The 19,526-nt window shown below is 42.7% G+C and overlaps 1 protein-coding gene across 1 annotated transcript in view; it reads left to right on the top strand.

Moving 5' to 3' along the window:
- Positions 1-19,526, top strand: part of carmil3 (capping protein regulator and myosin 1 linker 3) — a 74,572-nt gene that overhangs the window by 1,429 nt on the left and 53,617 nt on the right. Inside the window, exons 2-8 of the mRNA XM_041055381.1 lie at positions 2,165-2,259; positions 12,527-12,577; positions 13,819-13,878; positions 13,962-14,083; positions 17,571-17,665; positions 18,076-18,146; positions 18,352-18,425. Coding sequence (XP_040911315.1) covers positions 2,165-2,259; positions 12,527-12,577; positions 13,819-13,878; positions 13,962-14,083; positions 17,571-17,665; positions 18,076-18,146; positions 18,352-18,425 — 568 coding nt within the window. The remainder of the gene's footprint in view (positions 1-2,164; positions 2,260-12,526; positions 12,578-13,818; positions 13,879-13,961; positions 14,084-17,570; positions 17,666-18,075; positions 18,147-18,351; positions 18,426-19,526) is intronic.

Raw genomic sequence — 19,526 nt, 5'->3', positions numbered from 1 at the left:
AATATCACACAGCTTGCAGGCATATGTGTATGTTTGCAGTCTGGAGACATAGGTTGATGTTGCGTTTGTGACTAGCAGGTTGTACTGAGATGTAAATGGAGGAGGCCTCTGGTGCGGTTCAGTGAGCTTCAGCAGGGTCGCCTGGCATGATGGAGCAGAGGCCCCCAAAGACTGCATCTCTGGATCTTGTGTTTGGCTCCACTGAGATGAACTGGGCTGTTTTTTTTTCCCCTTTATCTGTGGCTAAAAATAGCCCAGTTGTGAGTCCTCTTCAGCTAGAGGTTGTATGTGTGTATGTCTGCTTGTCCTCGTGTTTGTGTCTTTGTAGCCGTCTCTGTGAGTTTTCTCCCCCGTGCGGCTGACATTAAAGGAATAATCCACCAGTCTCTCCCAAGACATGATGACAGCATCATCAGCATTAAAATGGTGATATTGCTGGGAAATGGGCACAGCTTCTGATTCACAGCCACATTCAAATGGAATAAATTTGGATGGAAGATCCCAAACAAAAGCTCAGAGATAACAGACTAATCTGCTCCGATTTCCATAGGAGCATGTCCAAAAGTGTCACCTGGCAGTGTCCTAAATCCAAATCCTCTGATGTCAAGCTTACTTTACAAATGAAAGTCACTGTAATAATACAGTGTGCGCATGGGTGAAAATGAGAAGAAAACCCAACACAAAGTGTCTTAATGTGGTTTTTGGCCACTACAATTCTTCAGAACAGGTTCAGTGCTCTGTGGCATTGATTGTTTACGAGTCTGGAGCTGACTTTTGATTGATTAGACTTTTGATTGACTTCAGCTGATGATTATTCTGTTATTATATTCTTTTGATTGTTTTCTTGATTAATTGCTTTTCTTCAAATAAAATGTTAGAAACATGTGAAAAAGGCACAGTTCCCAGAGCCCATATTGATGTCTTGATGTTGTTTTGTCTAAAAAATCCAAGCATATTCAGTTTACTGCTACATAAGGCTATGATCTGCCACTGACGTTTGGGGATTGTTGCTTAAAAAAAGATGATTAAATAGTTAATAACTAATTTGATGTTAATCAGCTACCTGATTCATTGATTAAGTGTTTCAGCTCAACTTTTGATTATATCTCATCCGTCTTCATTGGCAGCTGGATTTTGCTGATATGTTACTTTTGATGTTCCAACTGCAGATTACACAGATTAGATTTACCTTTTTACAACACACTTTCACATAGTATGTATTTATTTTATTTGTTAATTTTACACCATTTATCTTTATGATTTTGATTTCTTGATGTTTTGTTGATGGTGGTAAGTGCTGTCTGACACATTGCTCTGATACAGTGCACCCATAATAACTGTATTAAGAGTTCAGGGCGTCTTTGTCGGTGTCATTATAAAATCCATTGTTTCGGCCGTCACAGCAGCCTGCTGATTCAGTTTCAAGCACCACAAAAATCCTTGGCCCCGGGTCAGTTTACGTACAAATGATTCCAATGAATTTTGGATAGTGTGGTGTACAGTTTGGGGAAAATGGAGGTATTAGTCAAGTGCTCTGTCAGAAAGTATTCTTGAGTTATTTAAGCTATTTCAGTATCTCAAGAGAGAAAGTTGAATCAGTGTAATTTCATGTTTAAAACATTTACTCTTTATTTGTAATATTTCTCAGAGATGCACCAATCAGATCTGCAGGATCGGTCTCTGTGCCGTGTTGACGGTTATTCTGTTGCATTGGGCCTTCAACAGAATTTTCAGCACCATAGCAACTGCTTGTACACGATACTCTCTTATTTATCAATATTCGCTTGCAGTTACTATTCACTGTAGTCCCTTAAATAGCATTGTCACAGCAGTAGCCAGCTAATATAATTTCATGAATAGTAACTTATGTCTCCATGTTACCATACACATAGAGGAATGACCCATTTGGAACCATTCAGAGAGGCATAAAGGGAGAAGAAGAGTTGGTATCAGCAGAGAAAACCGGTCCAAAATTTGTGACCTAGCTGTTTATTGTAATTTATGGATTTCCCTCTTAAAAGCTTTTTACTGTGTTTCTGAGTGCATCTGAGGGCAGCGCTTTTCAGTCTGTTATGTGTTTACATTATGCAATTAGCTCTCCCCGTTTTATCGTTTTTTCTTTCTTTTTTTTCTTTTCTTTTTTTTGCTCTATTCCTCTCTCCAGAGAGCATCAGGAAGGTGCTGGACAAGCAAGCCATTAAGTTTGTGCGAGCCATCAAGCAGGACACCAGGAGCGGCAAATCGGAGGACAGGATTTTGGTAAGAGACGCAGACACCCTCAGTCAACACCATCTCCCATCATTCATGCTGTCACACCAGGTCACCTGAAAGAGATATTCATTGTTAGAGGGGAATGTCGTAATGTGTGAGCTGCTGAATATGGAACAGAGCGATGACGGCTCATTACAGACAAAACGGAAATCAATGGAAGTTAATTGTGACAGATTGAAAGAGTCATAAGAAGTCACAGATTACACATCCTGAGACTCACAACAGATGCGTTGAAAAGCAGGCTTAAGACAGATGCTGCCTAAGCAGAGTGAAGTGGACACCATGCCATGGCCTACTGAGTCCATCCTCAGAGTTTATTAGATGTGGCAGGATGGCCTTAATGCCACAGGCAAGAGTTCAGAGCGTGCATGTATGTGTGTGTATGCCTGACATGGGGTACATACAGAGGCATCTTTTCTGTTTTTTTTTTTTTTTTTTGAAGAAACCTCAGTGTGTGCGTGTGTGTGAGTGCATGCCAGAGGGTGTGTGGGCAGCCTGCGATGTGTTAAAGGAGCATGTGCGAGCCAAGGCCACCACTGTTATTGAGAAATTGTCAATTAGTCAGCGACATTAGTGAGCGATCAGTTACTCACACATGGTTGCTATGCATGAGCGCGGCCTCATTTCCTCCCCTGAAGACAACAAAAAAGACAAGCTGATAAGCGACTCGCAACTGTTAATCTGTACTTCTGTCGGTTTTCCGTCTCTGCTGCTCTTTCTCTTCCCCAACTCCTCCCCGCCTCCATCTATCTCCATCATTACCACACCACCCCCTCTATTTTTGTCATCTCCTCTCTTTGTTTCCTCTCTCCCTCCCTCCTTATCTGTCCATCTCGATTATTCTCCTCCCCGTCACCACCCTCGTCGTCCTCCCCTTCCTCCACCACGCCAGTCGCCTCTCACTTTTCTGCCGTCCCTCCCCTTTATGCCCTTCCCTCTTCCCTCCATCTTTACTCAAACCTGTAAAAGGGTATTGAGCTCCTCTTTCCATCAGAAGCAATTCAATTAGGTCTCTGCCTTACGAGAGTTTTTTACTATCCAAATGGGCCTTGGCTGCTGCTGCTGCTGCTGCCACTGCTCCAAATTCTTTCAAAGGGAGGGAGGCAAGGGGGGAGAGAGTGAGAGTGAGATGGATATGAGCATTCATTCTAGCTCGTTGTCAAGGTCTCCCCCTCTAAAAGGCAATCTTTTCACTCTAATGGATAAATTTGCTTGGATGTATGAAGGGTGAACAGATGAGGGAGTTTGTAAATAGACTGTTTGTTTCAGTCTCTGTGGGTATTATGCACAAAATATTCACCCATGCTTGAAAATGTCATACGTGGTAGTTAGAGAGAGTCGTGTGTTTTAGGATTGCTTTCTAATACGGAGCTGAAGTTTAGTCTTGAAAATCATTTTTCTAAGCCTCTAGGCTTAGGCGAGGCCTTCTTTTACCTTTATCCTCCCTTTCATGTGGCTCCCCCTCCTTCACAGCTGAAGTAGATTTAGCAGGTCAAATCTATGTGGGATCTTAGCTTTCATCTCAGCTCCTCAGGTTTGTTTAGTTTGCGGAGAGAAGAGTTTTTAAAATGTTATACATCAAGTGTATATTTACTGTTATGCAGGTCTTTGTTCTACATCTTGCTCTTTCTTAGTACCCCCCTTTTCCCTGTGGAGACTGCTGGTATCTGGCTGTCTGTGTGTGTTGACTGTACCAGCCATCATGCTGCACACGGGGTTGTCTCCCCTCCACCCATCTCAGACAGACCCTGGGAGGGCTCAGCATGACATCCAAACGGCACCCAGGGCAATGCGTTAGAAAGCATCATCACGCACATTTCCCTCACTGGGTGTGCACAAATACACACACACACACACACACGCACACACACTCATGGGTGCATTTTGACATGTGCAGGGGGCATCTACACTGAAACACATGGTTCAGTGCATTAGAACTTGCCTGCATACACACTTACACTTACAGCCATTATTAGATCACCCTATTTGAAGATTAGAGGCAACTCACAAAACAAAGCATCTTCAAAGGCAAAGAGGGGGAGAGAGAAGGAGGAGGGGGAAGGAGTGAGTGGGTGTGATATAAGAGGGGAGGGCATCCCAACTAGAGGAAAGGCAATGGAGGGAAGGAGTGTGTGTGTGTGTGTGTGGGGGGGGGGGGGGGGGGGGGGGGGGTCTCTCATGTGGTGTGATGCCCCAGTTGCCGTTTTGGCTCTTCCGCCACTTATTTATCCTGATTGGTCGCTCCGTTTTCTCCTCTGTTGACTCTGCAGTTCCCTGGCTCCTACCTAATAATGGGCCTATTACTGACGGAGATTGCCATTGTTTGACAGTCCTGAGCACACTCGGGTGCTTATTTCCACTTAGTTTCTGCAGTTACGTGGTGTTCCCGCTCGTGAGACCCCTGTGGGGGACTGAGGTTTGAGGTCAAGTTAGTGCTGCTGCATTTAAAGATTTGATGGTGGTTGTGTGCTTAGTGGATGTGCTGGTGTGGGGGATGCTTACAGCAGGGATGATATTTAAAGTGGAAGTAGTGTATAATGATGATTTATGGTCAGGAGTCACTTTAAAAGTTGCTTTGTTCCACGTGTAATCATTCATGCATGACACTCTTTATTTACTTAATATTATACTTTATGTTCTTTTTAGTATACTTTTTATTTACAGTCTCATATCTTCTTTCTCATGGTTGTAAGTCCATCACTCCTGCTTCTGTCTACTCTGTGCATTGTTTTGTTTTTTTCATGGAGATCTTCTCTATCTGAACTTGGGTTCAAAGAATTCTCAGACTGTAGAGCCTGCTGAGACAAAGTTGTGTTTTTGTGCTAAAATATGTACTGGATAAGTGAGCGTTTTGGGACTAAATAAATATAAGTAAATAAAAGCAGCGTAAAACGTATTGGTTTTAAGATTTGCCTCGTGTTTGTTGTTCATCAGTATCTTTCTTTGAGATCCCTTCCTTCCTCGTGTCCTAAATTCAGCCTCATATTTTTCCTCAACTGAGTTGTTTTTGCTTGTTGTTTTAATTTTGTTGTGGTTGTTGTTTTTGCCTTCCGCCTTTTTTGTTTTCAAGTTTCCATGTTTCTTTTACTCCTTCGGGTTTTTAGCCTCGTCTGCATGAATTAACGTTTTCAATCTTCTCTCTGTGCATCTTTTAATTATTGAAGATTTTTTTTTTTTACTTTTTGGTAAGCGGTAAAAAATAAATTGCTTCTGTTCCTCAGTGCTCTGTCCAGTGTAAACTACACCATCGACTTGTGCTGAACTGATTTGTCCAGACTCGGAGGTAATTCACTGGTGGTAAAAACCAAGCCTCCATATTTACAATCCTGACATTAGACCTCTGGCATTAAAGTGGCACTCCACTCTGTGGCTGTGGAGGGAGCTTTTCAAACCTGCCTGACAAACAGAGACATGATGTTTGAAAGATATGGGCATTTACCAGACAGAGATGGTCCAATGAAGGCATGTTATTGGTTGCATCATGGGAAATGTAGGAACTTTTGGTGCTTAAGTCGTATGTGAGACTTGGCATGTCTCTGCCCCTGTTGACCAAGCCTTTTTCAGTCTGTCTCTTGTGGAAGTGCAACAACTCCTTTAAAACTGTCACACTAGACTAGAGGAGTGGTTCCCAATCTGGGGGTCAGGACCCAATTAAAGGTCGCATATGTCTAAGTGTGGAGAGATTATCAACAATTCAAAAGCCTCTTTTCAGACTTTGATCTAGTATTTGCTTTTGTCTTGTGAGTAACTAAATACATGTGCCCAGAGCTCCCTGGAAAATGGTATAGATATGGAATGGATTATCCTGGTGAAGTAGAGTGGATTGAATTGAAATTGGACCGTTCTGCTTCCTCATGCCTATAAAGATTATTCAAATAAATCAATCTGACAGTGTGAAGGGATAGTGGAACTTGATAGCATACACAACATGGGCTGCTTTGTCTTCTACTTATAAAAAACAAAAGCATGCAGCTAGACTTTTTTTCTTTCTTTTAACTGTCCACAGTTTAAAGACATATGCAACCTATGACAAGGGAACCAACTTTACCAACTTGAAGTCTGATGTGCCAGAAAAGTCTGCAATTAAATGGACACTTTTTCATTTCTCAGTGAACATACGCTCAGCCCAGTGATTTGAAGGTGATTCCTTCTTAGATCTGTTCCTGTAGGTTTGGAGACAGATTCCATCGACACCAAAGTAAAATTCCATCCTTTGGTATTCTAACAATATCAATCTTAATCAATTTGTGACCATAGAATCGATAAGTACTGTAATTTACTTGTTCATTGAGTCCTCCTTCCCTCATCGAACCTAATCTAATTCAATTACTAAGGTGTTACATTTCCCAGAATACCCTTTTACAGCTCCCAGAGAATGTGACTGAACATCTCAAACTTGTAGGTGCAGAGAGCCGTACAGCACACTGCCAAGAAACAAATCTGGACCAGAACAGACAGGAAGATTTCCAAAGGCTCTTTTCTTTTTCTTTTTTTTTTTTTTTTGGCGTTTATGACTTCATCAACACTGTTCAATGAAGCCAGACAGAAAAGATTTGCGGAGGAAGAATGGTGTTGACTCCCATGCCAAGGTCCCAGTCTAGATTCAAACCCAGGATTTTTGCACTCTTTATGGTTCATGTTTTAGACAGTGAATAGGTGATTGCTGAGGCCATACAGGTTGAACCCAATTTGGAATGACTTGTTGTGTATGGTACAAAAAAAGAAAAACGGCATGGCGGGAAACAAAGTCAAAAGCAAGAGAAACTCACTGAATTACATAATCAACTTGTACATTTTAAATAGTGAAACTGGGCCTTGCTTCCAGCTCAGATAACACTTTGTTGCAGAGAGACTCCAACTGTGCATTGGACTGTGAAAAGCTGAGTACAAAGCAGTAAAACAGAGACAACTCCGTGCTAGCGGCAGAATCTTGTATCCTTTCAGTCTCTCAACACCGCTTCCATTTTTTGCTGTAATATGCTTGCGTAATGGAGAACATTACCACTGCATCATCCACAATTTTCGTTTCACAGCTCTTCCCTCCAAGATGCTCAGCGTGGAATCATTTTCTCTGCAAGTATCCAGGTTTTAGCATCTGATGGTGCGTGGCGAGAGCGCTGTGCTGTAGTTAGGACTGCGCTTTCTTTTGATTATCATAACACATGTTGGCTGCCTATGGCGGCGAGTCTATGAAGTGTGACTGCTGACCTTCTCTCTCTCCCCGTGAGAAGGAGAGGAAGTGTGAATGAGTGTTTGAAAGGCCACTCTAAGTATCGCTGCCTCTGTTTTATCTTTCCATCCTATTTGTTTCCTTTCTCTCCTTTCCTTCCTTGCTCTCATTGTCCCGGTCTTCCTGTATCACCTCTTCTCTCTGTCCCCCTCGTCTTTCCTCATCCCATTTGGCCTCTCCCACCCTTGCTGCTTGTCTCTATCTCATCCCACATTCTCACATTTGCTGTTTTTTTTTTTAGTTTCTCCTCTCCCTTTTTTTCCTCTCAGCCCATTCACCCAGTCCCTGCCACTCTTCCCCTTTTTCTCCACACTCATCTCTCACATCTATAGCACAACCCTACAACCCGTTCCCATTATCTCTCTCTTTTTCCTGTCTTTTTTTCCCTTTTTTTTTTTAAGACGTCCTTTGAGTTTCAGAGCGCTTGCTTGCCATCTCTTTGATTTAGGAGCGTTGGACTGGTTGGATTTTATGAGAAAATCTGGAACAAGATGTGTTTTTTGAGCTTTGCATTTCTTTCCTCTCATTTAGCTCCATCTCTGCCTCACTCTCTTTCAACCACTCCAAAGTCCACTTATAAAGTAGAACCTGGGGCATCTGTGCTTTCAAACCCCCTGTCACTTCCCCACACACACGTACATAAGCTGACAGATTGACTGATGGCAGGGTTGTGTTCTTATGATGCTGAGTTCACTTGAATGATGGCAGCTGACTGTGTGTGTGTGTGTGTGTGTGTGTGTGAGTGTGTGAGACAGCGAGAGAGAGAGAGAGAGACAGGCGAGTGTAGTCCAAAGCCAGCTTAGCAAGCTATTGTGCATCGATATACGTTCATGAGAGTCAAAATGGAGTGTGTGTGCTGTTCTGGGATGTTGAACTTATGCAAATGTTTGTATCGGAATGTTTCTGATTGTGTGTGTGTGTGTGTGTGTGTGTGTGTTCAAAATGCCCTTGTGGGCGAGCCAGAAATACCACGGGCGGCCAAATCTGGCACTGATCCTCAGCTTGGTCCCTCGGAGGCAATGCTGCAACACACACATATACACACAAGACCCAGAGACACACTTTGATTTGCACCATCTCGTTTGAAGTGCAAGACCCAGAGCCTGACAGCTTATTATTAATATAAGCCCCCGCCCTCTGCCCTCTCAGCTGCTTATGCACCCAAACACACACATCCAGAAAGTGGCGCAGTTGTTGTTTTAGCGCACGTACTAAACACGCGCTCCCTCTGTATGACACACACTCCCACCCTACCCTTGCAGTCTGCTTCAGGGATCGGCTGCCTGGCTTGCTCTTTGAACTAGTCTTTCTGACATGGTGCCATCACAGCAAGGGTACCTCTGTACCCCCCGACAACCTCCTCTCAGTTTCTCCCTTTCACCAGTCCCTCATCACTTTTTGAGACAGTCATCGGCCGTGTCCTTGGCTGACCAGATCAGAAAGGTTGTCCATCTCATCTCGGAAGATTTCTTGGGTGGAACACGATTCTTTGTGCGGCTTTTAGGATTTTCGATTGATCTGAGGAGGAACGGGTTGCCAAAATGCCACACTAGGGGCAAAAATTCTGGTTTTGGCTAGTGGGGCTTGACTTTAGTTCTGGCTATTTGTGCCAGTTCATATTAATCGCTGGATAAATTATCTTTATGCCTTGATGCTTTAGAGAAAAACAGTTTGTTTGTTTCTTGAGAAAAAATGTATCAGACAGCTCATTTATCTGCGCTGTCTGGGCCAGGACTGTCTGGAAGGGGTTGTACTTTTCAAGGGAGTAACACAGCTTTGTCGAAGAGAGCCAATAAACTACACTGTAAAACTCTAACTACAGTCTAATCTGTTTAAAGTTTGGTGTCCTGTTCTTGAAATTATCATTGAGTCACTTTGTGCCCCCAGCTTTTAAAACTGCCACTATTCTTCCTTTTTTGTTGAAATTACTTGAAAGGTCTGTCGTTGACCACCTCACTGCCTACTAATCAAACAACAGTCTTTTTGAGAAATTTCAGTCTGACCTTTGGTCTCATCATTTTACTGAAACTGCCTTGACCACAGGAGTCATGGATCTACTAATTACTGGTGATTCTGACTTAACGTTGTTGCTACTGCTTTTCCAAGTAATTTTAAGTCACTTGGAGAATCAAATTGGGATCCAAGAGACGATAATTTCATGGTTTCATACATACCTATCAAATAAAAGTCAACGTCTAAGTTACAGTAATACAGTCTCTTTTTTTTTTCTGTTTTCTTTTGTGTACCCCAGGAACTCGTCCTTGGCCCGATGCTTTTTTCTCTATCTATATGCTTTCCCTTGGTGACACACCATTTACTGCATTAATTCTCATTGCAGCACTGATGATACACCGCAGTATGTAACTGTAAATCCGAATGACCATTCCCAAATCCTAAATCCCATAGTGAGCTAGGATAGGCTCCAGCTCCCCGCGACCCTGACGGATCAAGAGGTATAGAAGATGAATGAATTTAGAAAATTGGATTTTGATTGAAAATTACATTAACGACATGGGAATCTATAAGAAATTATAAAATCATATGGATGTAAGATATGGTGAGACAGGACTTTGCCACTGACAAATATTTGATCAGTATTTTACTTGACGTGAACTTCAAAGTTCATTTCGATCGTATCTAGAAAATCAGACCAATTTACTGTAGTACATATTAAACGATTTTTATTCCGTTACTGTGATACTGAAAATTGCTTTTTCAACATTCTAATGATTAAATGAGTCACATCTGAAGACTAAAGCTGAAGATGTCAGATATCCTCTCAACCGATCATCCTCACAACTTTTGTGAATCATGATTTCTCCAGCTGTAAGAACAAGCTGCTGCTCAGCTCAGTGCGTCCTGGATTCTGGATTCTGACTGCTGTTTACTGTTTGCTGGCATTATTTGTCAATCAGCACTTGACTGCTAACTAGCTACAACGATACTGTGTTGGAGAATAACATGCACAGGCAGCTAATACTACATGACCAAAAGACTCATCACTCACTCTGTTGGTCTTTGACAACAGCAAAAAGACTCTATTGAGGAAAACGTCTTAAATATCAAAACAATGCATTGGCATTTCAGTCCCCACAAAACATATTTGTCAGAGCGTCAGACAGCCAACAGTTCATTTTGCAGTTTGGCTAAATCACAAAATAAATGTTGAAACAGCTTACAGAATCTAAAAATGACAGGCCTGCTAACAGTTTTTATTCTGCCCTTGATTTTATGGGAGATAATTGGGCACAGGGAGGTTGTAGAGAAGGAACATTTAAAGTTTTAAAGGGCAACATTGGCTCAAACCCTATCTGGTGTAGCTCATATACTGAATAAATATCCCTTATATTTTTCCTTTCACCGCTACACGTAACCCATCCAAGAAGACAAAAAATAACTGTCTGGAGTATTGATTGTCTCTAATGATACCTCAATGGGCTGTAAATGATATATCAAGAGAGAAGAAACCCTACGCAAGAGGCCTTGTTCAGCGTCAGAGGATCAAATCGGCACCCGTCAGAGAGCCTGCATTATTGATGCATCTGTTTGCATGATGAGACCTTCTGTCAGGTTGCAAGGCTTTTGAAAGGAGAAGATGCTTCTGTCTTTCATTTTCCCAGTGTGTATATCGCTCATCTCTCTTTTCCTCTTTCTGTGCGCCTCAAGGAGGAGATTTATATAACAGTTTTCAAACTTGTCAAGCAGTTGTGATTGGACTAACAATCTTCTAAGGCCCCTCCACCGGCTTAGTGTGGAGATTTTTCTTGTCTTGGTGGGGGTATCATTCTGTCTCCTTCTTTTTTGTCTCTTGTTTTCATTCCTCTCCCTCTCATCTGTCTCTTCTCTGTGGGAGCTTGTTATGGATGTCTGTATAGTTGAGACACGGGGCTGATCCGTGAGGCCAGTTTTGCTGGGAGTTGATGAAGTATAGTAGAGGGAAATCTGAGGACTTTATTATCTGGAGGGAAATCTGGTGTCTCTGTCCTTCTATCGCCTCCTCTAACTCTCCCTCTTCCTGTCTCTCTCTTTCTTTGTATGTTTCATTTTCTTTCTTTCTCTCACTGCCACTCAGCGGGGCGCCATTAGCCATTCAGCACAGAGAGGCCTTGAGGAATTGAAAGCGACAGAGCAGAAAAAGAATAGAAAAACTGAAACGGGAAAGGAGACAGGGGAGTTGGGAGATGGGAGGAGGAGGGAGGGGGGTACAGGAGGGGATGGAGTGAGGTGTTAGGGCGGGAGCAAACCAGACATGGCACTGTGGCACACGGGGAGATGGAGGGATTAGGGATTAAGGAAGACGATCGGGAAAATGAACAGATTTCCATGGAGATGAAGAGAGAAATCAGAGGAATGACGGGATGCAAGGGAGGGAATTATGGACAAGCCAGGAATGGAATGGAAGCCAGCTGAAAAAGTGCAGAGAGAAAGTGTGGGCAAGAATTAGAGAACGAGCCAGGGAGGGATAGAGATGCACAGTGCATGCATGGGGTATGCTAATTATGGATTTTTGAATTATGAATGAGATTAATTACATAGACAGATGAGAATATATTCACATTTTTTTCCTTCTCATACTGTACCCCGGACACTTTTAAATGGTAATGCCTTTCTTTTGGCAAAAGCACACCTCTCGTTTTTGCTTACTCTTCCCATTTTCTTTGTCCTCTTTGTCCCGTTTCTGCCCCAGACCTTAGCATCAGTTTCTTCAGTTTCATCCCTGACGCGATGAGGCATCTGTTCAATAAGTGCTACTTAGTTCCATCAACACAACTTAGCGCGATGAATCGGATGCCCATGTGACTCGCAATCTCTCCATAATATTTCTTTCACACACACGCTCACACGCGCTATCATCATTAGCCTGCTAATGTCTGGAGTGCTTAGCATGACTTACGAGCCGTTGGGATGAACTGCAGAGATGATTTGCTGTCTTTATGGGGTGTTTGTGCTGTGCTATTTTTTGCTGCCATTTGCATTTTGCATTTCCTGCTCTGTGACAGAAAAATGAATGTGTTCTCCCCTCAGGTCCTGGCAACATGGAGACTGTATCTCTTTGCTGTCAAAGTGCCCACCAAGGTAAATGTTCCCCCGCTCTCAGTGGAATTTTATGGCTTTCACTTGCCAGCCTTGATCTCATGGTAATTCACAAGAGATGTGACAAAAAAAAAAAAAAGGCAGACTTTCAGAGCAGAAGAGGGGAGATAATGATGAGGCCTGTACTGATGATGTTTTAGAATGATAGGAGTCATGATGGTGATTACAATGAAGACGACCAGGTGGCAGGTGGCAGAAAACTAGTTGTTTCATGCAATAGTTTGAAATATTGGCAATCTGCTTCCTCGCTGAGAGTTAGATGAAAAGATCAATACCAGCCAGCAGCTTAACTTAATATGGTTTTACACTTTGGTTTTTCGACAGATTAAACAAACCAGCTACAATGTGTTAATTAGTGAGCTTTAGCGATTCTGGTAGGCTGATTCAATTACCTTTGGACACAGCCAGGTTATCTGTTTCCCCCTGTTTTCAGTCTTGCTGTGAAGCCGAGCTAACTGGCTGCAGGCTGTAACTCCATATTTATCAATTCAGACATGAAAGTGGCGTCAATCTTTTGATCTAACTCTCAGCCAGAAAATGAACAAGCGCATTTCCGTAAATGTTTCTGCAAGGTGCAATTCGGGTTTATTTTGACTGGGGTCTTATTTATGTAGTTACGTAGCCATTATTTTTTGTCAGTCATGATGAAATTCTACACACCAGAATAATTCCTGAGATCTGGGACTGTGGCCACAACAAGGAAAGAAGCAAGAGCGGTCAATCGGTGATCAGTCGAGTTGTAAACAAGTTTACAATTCTGCTGCTCTGTTTTCTTTGTTCTGAGGGGCACATGTGGGTTCCACTCCATCTGTCATGCGATGGCTGGAAGAATGTTGGGATGTTATTCTCTTCCACACCCAGCAGTAGTTTCTCCATGTCAGCCAGGTCAAGGAGGTCTACAAATCTTTTGATTATATATATCATGATTTTATCAATGCTACACATTTGTCTGTATTCTGTGATGGATAATTACAATAATGAGTTGAGGACAATCATTTTTAACTGTTAGACCTAGGCTAACCTCAGGGTTTGCTTAAAATACAGTATTGTATGACTGTGCGTGTCTCTTGCCCCATCTGATTTCAATATTGCCACATTGCCAGATCTTAGCAATTACCTTGGTGAGTACAATATTGTCTTGATCAATGTAAACAGAAAACAAGACTCAAGTTTAAAGATGATGTGAAGTGTGGACCACAGTGGTGTTTTTCTGCTGTTTGCAGGCAGAGGTCACCTTCAACTTTTTGGAAATCAGAGCAATGAACACCTACCCAGAACACCAGGTGAGAACATTTTTTTTCTCCACTTGGTCCTTCACAGCAGTGCAAAGTATTATAACAGAAAAGCTCATGTCCATATGCTACAGGTTGTCATCGATACAGACAAGACCACCTACTCGCTGAGACTGCAGACCCAGGACCAGCTGGATCACATGGTCAGCCACATCAACTACGCCCTCTCCCGAGTCTTCAACAACTCTATTTATGCGTAAGCATCACCGAGCATCCTCGCCTCAAGCAAAGGAACGAGTCTTTCTGGTTTTGTGTTTTATGTGCTGAGGAGCAAAGACAAGTTGGCCGACGTTGACAGCGCTCGACAGTGCGTTGGCAAGTTGGCAGCTTCACTTTCGGGTGGCTTTCCTCTTCAGTGGCCAAATGCATTCTTATATTGCTGTAGTTCGCATCCAAACCATTTCTATGTCACGGTAGACTTTAACACCCAGCAATCACTGGGATTAAATCAGCCAGCTGACACTGAGTAGGCTGTTACCTGAAGGCATTGTGTTGGCTCTTTTATTTTCCAAAGCAGTTTATGTAGTGAAAGCAGTGAGTAGCAGATCAGACAGCCACTGATGGAACTGAAGAATCAGGCCTCCAGTCAAAAAGCCACTCGTATACAGTTGATGGCTGCATGGAGGTAAGTTCAAGTCCCAGAATTCTGTGCCATGGTCATGTGGATGTACGGGTGAGCGGGCAAGCAAGGTACCGAGTGTATTCCCTCATCTACAATTTCTAAGAGCAATGGGATTGATTCTGCTCCGGCTATTGACCTGCACAAGGCTATCTCCGCACTCTATCATCTTTCAGAATGGCTCTTTTCCATTAGAGCCACGGCGGATGATTGCTTCCAGTGAGAACGTTTAAAGAGAGAGGGGAGAACAGAAGGAGGGATGTTGTTGTGGGTTTGATTGTGCAGCTTTGTAACTGATTGCCGCCGCTATATTGAAGTACGTAATGCAGATAGTATCTAGATAAATGTGCACGTACACTCACGCTCCAGGGGTGGATGATGATTATCGAGATAAGGTGGGGGATTAAGGTCACGGATGTGGTTAGGTGTTGTGTGTGATTTGTTGACAAATGGGATTAAGGATGGTGTGTGTTGAATGCAACAGTATAGCGGCATAATCCTATCAAAAAGCCAAAGCAGGTACAGCACAGTATTATGTGCTAACACAGTATTTACTTTTTTATCCCAGTCTGTACTCTTTTCTGCTTACTGGATGTTTTTTTTTTTTGTTTGTTTAAAAAAAATTATAAATAAGTGAAAGAGAACAACCAGTAAGCTGAGGGGTATGCTTCTTCTTCTATAATTGCTGCAGGGAGTGACAGTAGCTTCAAACAGCATTCCAGGGATCCAATTTTACAGTTAACGTGGTATTTACTAACTACCAAGGCAAAGTCACAAGCGGTTTCAATGTCGCACACGTTTACTTTCCATCTCAGTTCTGACTGGAGCAGCTATAATCAAAAAACAAGTTTGCTGCAAATTAGCATCTTGCCAATGCAAATGAGTCAGTGTTATCATTTTAAGAATATTATGCAGCTGTATTTTGTTTAGTAGGCATGGGCTAATTTTAGCTCTCAAGTATTTGTAAGCCAAATACTTTTTTGGCAGCCTTATTTAACTGAAAGTTGTCTGAGAGTGTATTTTTATTTATAGCAGTGTCTTGCAGGGTGAGTGTGGGTTTAATCACAGAATCACTCACACCTGGGAGCAGCCTCGTATCATCGTACTGTCTCTTGGGCACTGAAGTGCTCCACTTAAGCAGCTGGGAGTTCAGTGTCTTGCTTAAGGGCACTATAGCAGTTGCAGCTTAGGGAAGGGAAAGCATAATATTTACCATCCACTTTTTCCCCAACCTGTAATTGGGACCAGAGGCTTTCTAATCACGACACCTCTTCTCAAAAATCAAGGACTGTGCCTCTCCCAAAAATGTAGATAATGACAGGTGATACATTTTCAGCCATGCTAGCAGCATGGCTCTAGGGGTGGCAATTTCAGTCTGTTTGTCAGTGTATCACTTTGGTCCAGACTGAAATATCTCAATAGCTGTTAGATGGATTGTCAGTGGTTTTAAAAGTCTGATATAGTGGCCTCTCCCCCCACAGGCAAAATCGAGACAGCTGTGCCGCCTTTGCTTTCTTTTTGTGGTACAGCTTGTTATGGGACCTTGGTCGCCTCCAGGTTCATGTTGCAAAACTCCTCCACCACTCACTGTCGAAACAGCTCCAGTCTCTGTTTGTGGTGCGGGCTGCATGCTATCATTAGCTAGCACTTCTTTACAGTTCACACACTAAGGCTGCTGTGAGTCAGTTGTGCCAGTCAAAGTAAACCCAGCTTAAGGTACCGTTCATCATATTTCTGATGTTTTGATTTGGCTTCTTTAGTTTTAGGCTACAATACTCTTGGCATCAAAAATAACTACAGTTTTCTACTTCAAGTGCTTTAATTGCCTCCATAAGCTGTGTGTCACAGCCACTGCTGCAACTGCTGAACGTGCTGATAGGCTTGCCAAATCTCTGGGCCAAGCTATAATAAATTCCAGTTGTTTTCAGAACTCCAGCATCAGCCTGGTTCTCTCATTTCACACAGCATCTTTTCCTCATGTGTGTCTCTGAATGTCCACCCTGAAGCTCTCCTGTGCTCCCCTGGGGAAGCGCAGGACTGAATCACAGTTTGGCTGAATCCAAATGTCTGGAGTTGACCACACTTGCAAACTCACAGACTTAACGGGCCACGTTCCTGGGAAGCCTGTGAGTGCTGACGGCTGTCCAAATCGGCCATTCATAAATTCCACAAGGGACCTCGAGTGAACTTTCTGCAGACTTCCAGAGAGTCCACTTAGGGTGCTGAAATGATATGTATCATATTTATTTTTTAATAATAATAATACAATAATAACAATAATTTAGATATTTTATATTTGTTTTATAATCTATTGATTGGTGAAACTAGACAGGAACAGGTTAGTTTATCTATGGTGTGAGGACGCTTGGTTGAGGGTTTAATTTTGACATAATAATGTGTTTCACAGCAAACATAAAGGGAAGCTTTTACTACAGGTTCAGACCATATCTGTTACGGCTACCACATAATGCAGCAGACACACACACATATGCATACTCTGCCAGTTGCACTAATGTTCAGAAAAATACTTGTAAATGAGTTACAGGGTCAGGAATTTCAATTCATCTCCATGGAAACACATGAGGTCTTACAAGTCTCATCTCATGGTGCATTTCATCCCCTTGTGATCCAGCACACTCACAGACATGACATGACAGTCAAGTCAAGGAGTGCTCAGTCTACATGTCTGGAGGATGGAGATTTGGATTCAGCCCTTGATAAGCTCAGCACCACCATGAGGTTGATATGTGTGGTTTTGAGTGAAAGATTGCGTTTAGCCTTAGGATGAAGTGGTGTCTTAACTTTTCATCTAGACAAATCATCAGGTCACTTTAATTTGACTTTAGTTTTATGACCAAATACCTGGAAAACTAATCGCCCTCAGTTGTATACTTTACTTTCCAAAAATTAGCATGCTGGCATTATCATTGCGAGCATGTTAGCATACTGACCTTAGCATTTAGCTCAAAGCCCTGCTACGGTTAAGCACAGCTTTGCGGAGCTGCTAGCATGGCCCTAAACTCTTGTCTTGTTTGAACTTCTTCTCTCTGTCCTTGTCTTTCAGTCCTCCCATTTGTCGAGCCGAGGGAGACCTGACTGACGGAAGTCACAAGTTTTCACCGAACTCTGAATCGTCCTTAGAGCCCCAGAAAACCTGTGGTGAGTCTGCTGCCTTTTCCATGTACACTTCAGAGGCCATTCACTCGCTGGCTCACTGACTCAGACCAAATCATTTTGGAGACTCATCCTTAAGTGGGTCAGAAGACCAGAGTTGCTGGATACACTCCCTTTCTGCTAGTAATCCTATTAATCTACAGGAAGAGCTCTTTCATGGTGCAATACTTTCATCTCACCTCAATATTTACAGCTAATCTCTCTCGTTATCTCTGCTGACTATCTTTGTCTTGTTCTCTCTGACTTCCTCTTTCATCTTTGGCCCGCGCTCTTTCACTTGTTCATTCCTACGTATGTCCACTATCCTGCTTTATTCTATCCTTGCCATTTCTGATCTGTTATGGTCTGGTTTGTGGTTTGGATTGATTCGTTGTGTTCTCCTCTCAATATTTCAGGAGGTTTTTCTGAGACCTATGCAGCTCTTTGTGACTACAATGGAATTGGCTGCAAAGAAGAAGTGCAGTGGGTGAGGAGACATGCTGTATAAAACCGCTTCTGTTTGTTGTACTTTTATTAGATCTAAAGATACTCCTTTCTTTTGTGTGGCTGAAGAAAAAAAACTAGCATCTGCTTTATGTTAGTGTCTCTCATTCTCTCTTTTTCTGTTACTGCTTGTTTCTTCTTTTCTCATCTTTCGTCTCTTTCTTTCTCGCCCTGCATCCCTGCTCCAGGATGTTGACACCATCTACCACTCTCAGGACAACAGGGAGTTCAACTTACTGGATTTCAGCCACCTTGACAGCAGGTGACATAGTTTACTGACATCTCAGCTGCACCCGGGCTCATTACAGTACACCAGCATGCAGCATGCACTGATTGGAAAGATGCAATTGAGTTGAGTCTGTGTGTGCGTGCGTGCGTGCGTGTGTGCGTGTGTGTGCGTGCACTGACTCTGTTCTCCAGCACATTGGATTTGAAATGAAGCAATGAGTACAGGGTTAAAGTGCTGACTTTCAGCATTAATTTGAGGTTGTTTACATCAGCTTCAGGGGACATTTAGGGGAGAAAAAGCAATTGGACACAAACTCATATTTGTCAGTTCTGTTGCCGTCATTGTCTGGCTGTCTGTAATACACAGACACCAGGAGACTTCTGGCATGCTCCCTGGTGATGCTCTGCCTGAACTGTATTGCAGCCATCTTCATTTCATATGGGGCTTTTTGCCTTGAAACACCTGCTCAGTAGCACCAGTAGCAAAAGGTCTGGTGACTCATTTGACCAGGTATTGTAAGAATATTCCACTGAAAGGCCCAGTACAGGCATAGTTCCCCATCATTTTTTATTATGATTACACACTGGATACGTGTTAGTTCTGTATGTGGGATATGTCTGTAGTAACCACTGGAATTCAGTAGTAGTGAGTTGCACAAAATTATTGACTTTTCTTTTGCCTTTTTTATTAAAGCAAAGTGTGAAGCACTTCATCCTTCGAATCCACGCTTTGTTTGGGTGCATTGTGAACAGACACAGATGCAGTAGTTCTTCTATTGCATTTCTGACAGAGTAGCCACTTGGGGCATATTTGTTGCCCCTACAGGTTGATGCACATGTCATTTTGAATGGAACTCTGGGACCTGTATTATTAAAAATCCATTTGTACTTCCTACCAATAACCGCAGGAGTTGCCAGTAAACCAGGACTGAAATCTTAGCGAGTTTAACCGAAGCTGAAATTCATCACCTAACTTGTTTCATTGAAATCCATTGTACAGGAGCACAGATCCAAAACAATAAAACTGCATCACTGTGCTAATGCTTCCTGACTGCACTCAACTTTTGGAAGATGGTACCCTCTTCACTCTGCATCATGCTGTTTTGCAGACGGTGTGGTGCATCCCTTCAGCTGT

This window comes from Toxotes jaculatrix, chromosome 14, assembly GCF_017976425.1.
Source record: "Toxotes jaculatrix isolate fToxJac2 chromosome 14, fToxJac2.pri, whole genome shotgun sequence".
Taxonomy (NCBI): Eukaryota; Metazoa; Chordata; class Actinopteri; family Toxotidae; genus Toxotes; species Toxotes jaculatrix.
Note: the sequence above shows the minus strand (reverse complement) of the source record. Positions and strands in the feature narration are given on the sequence as shown.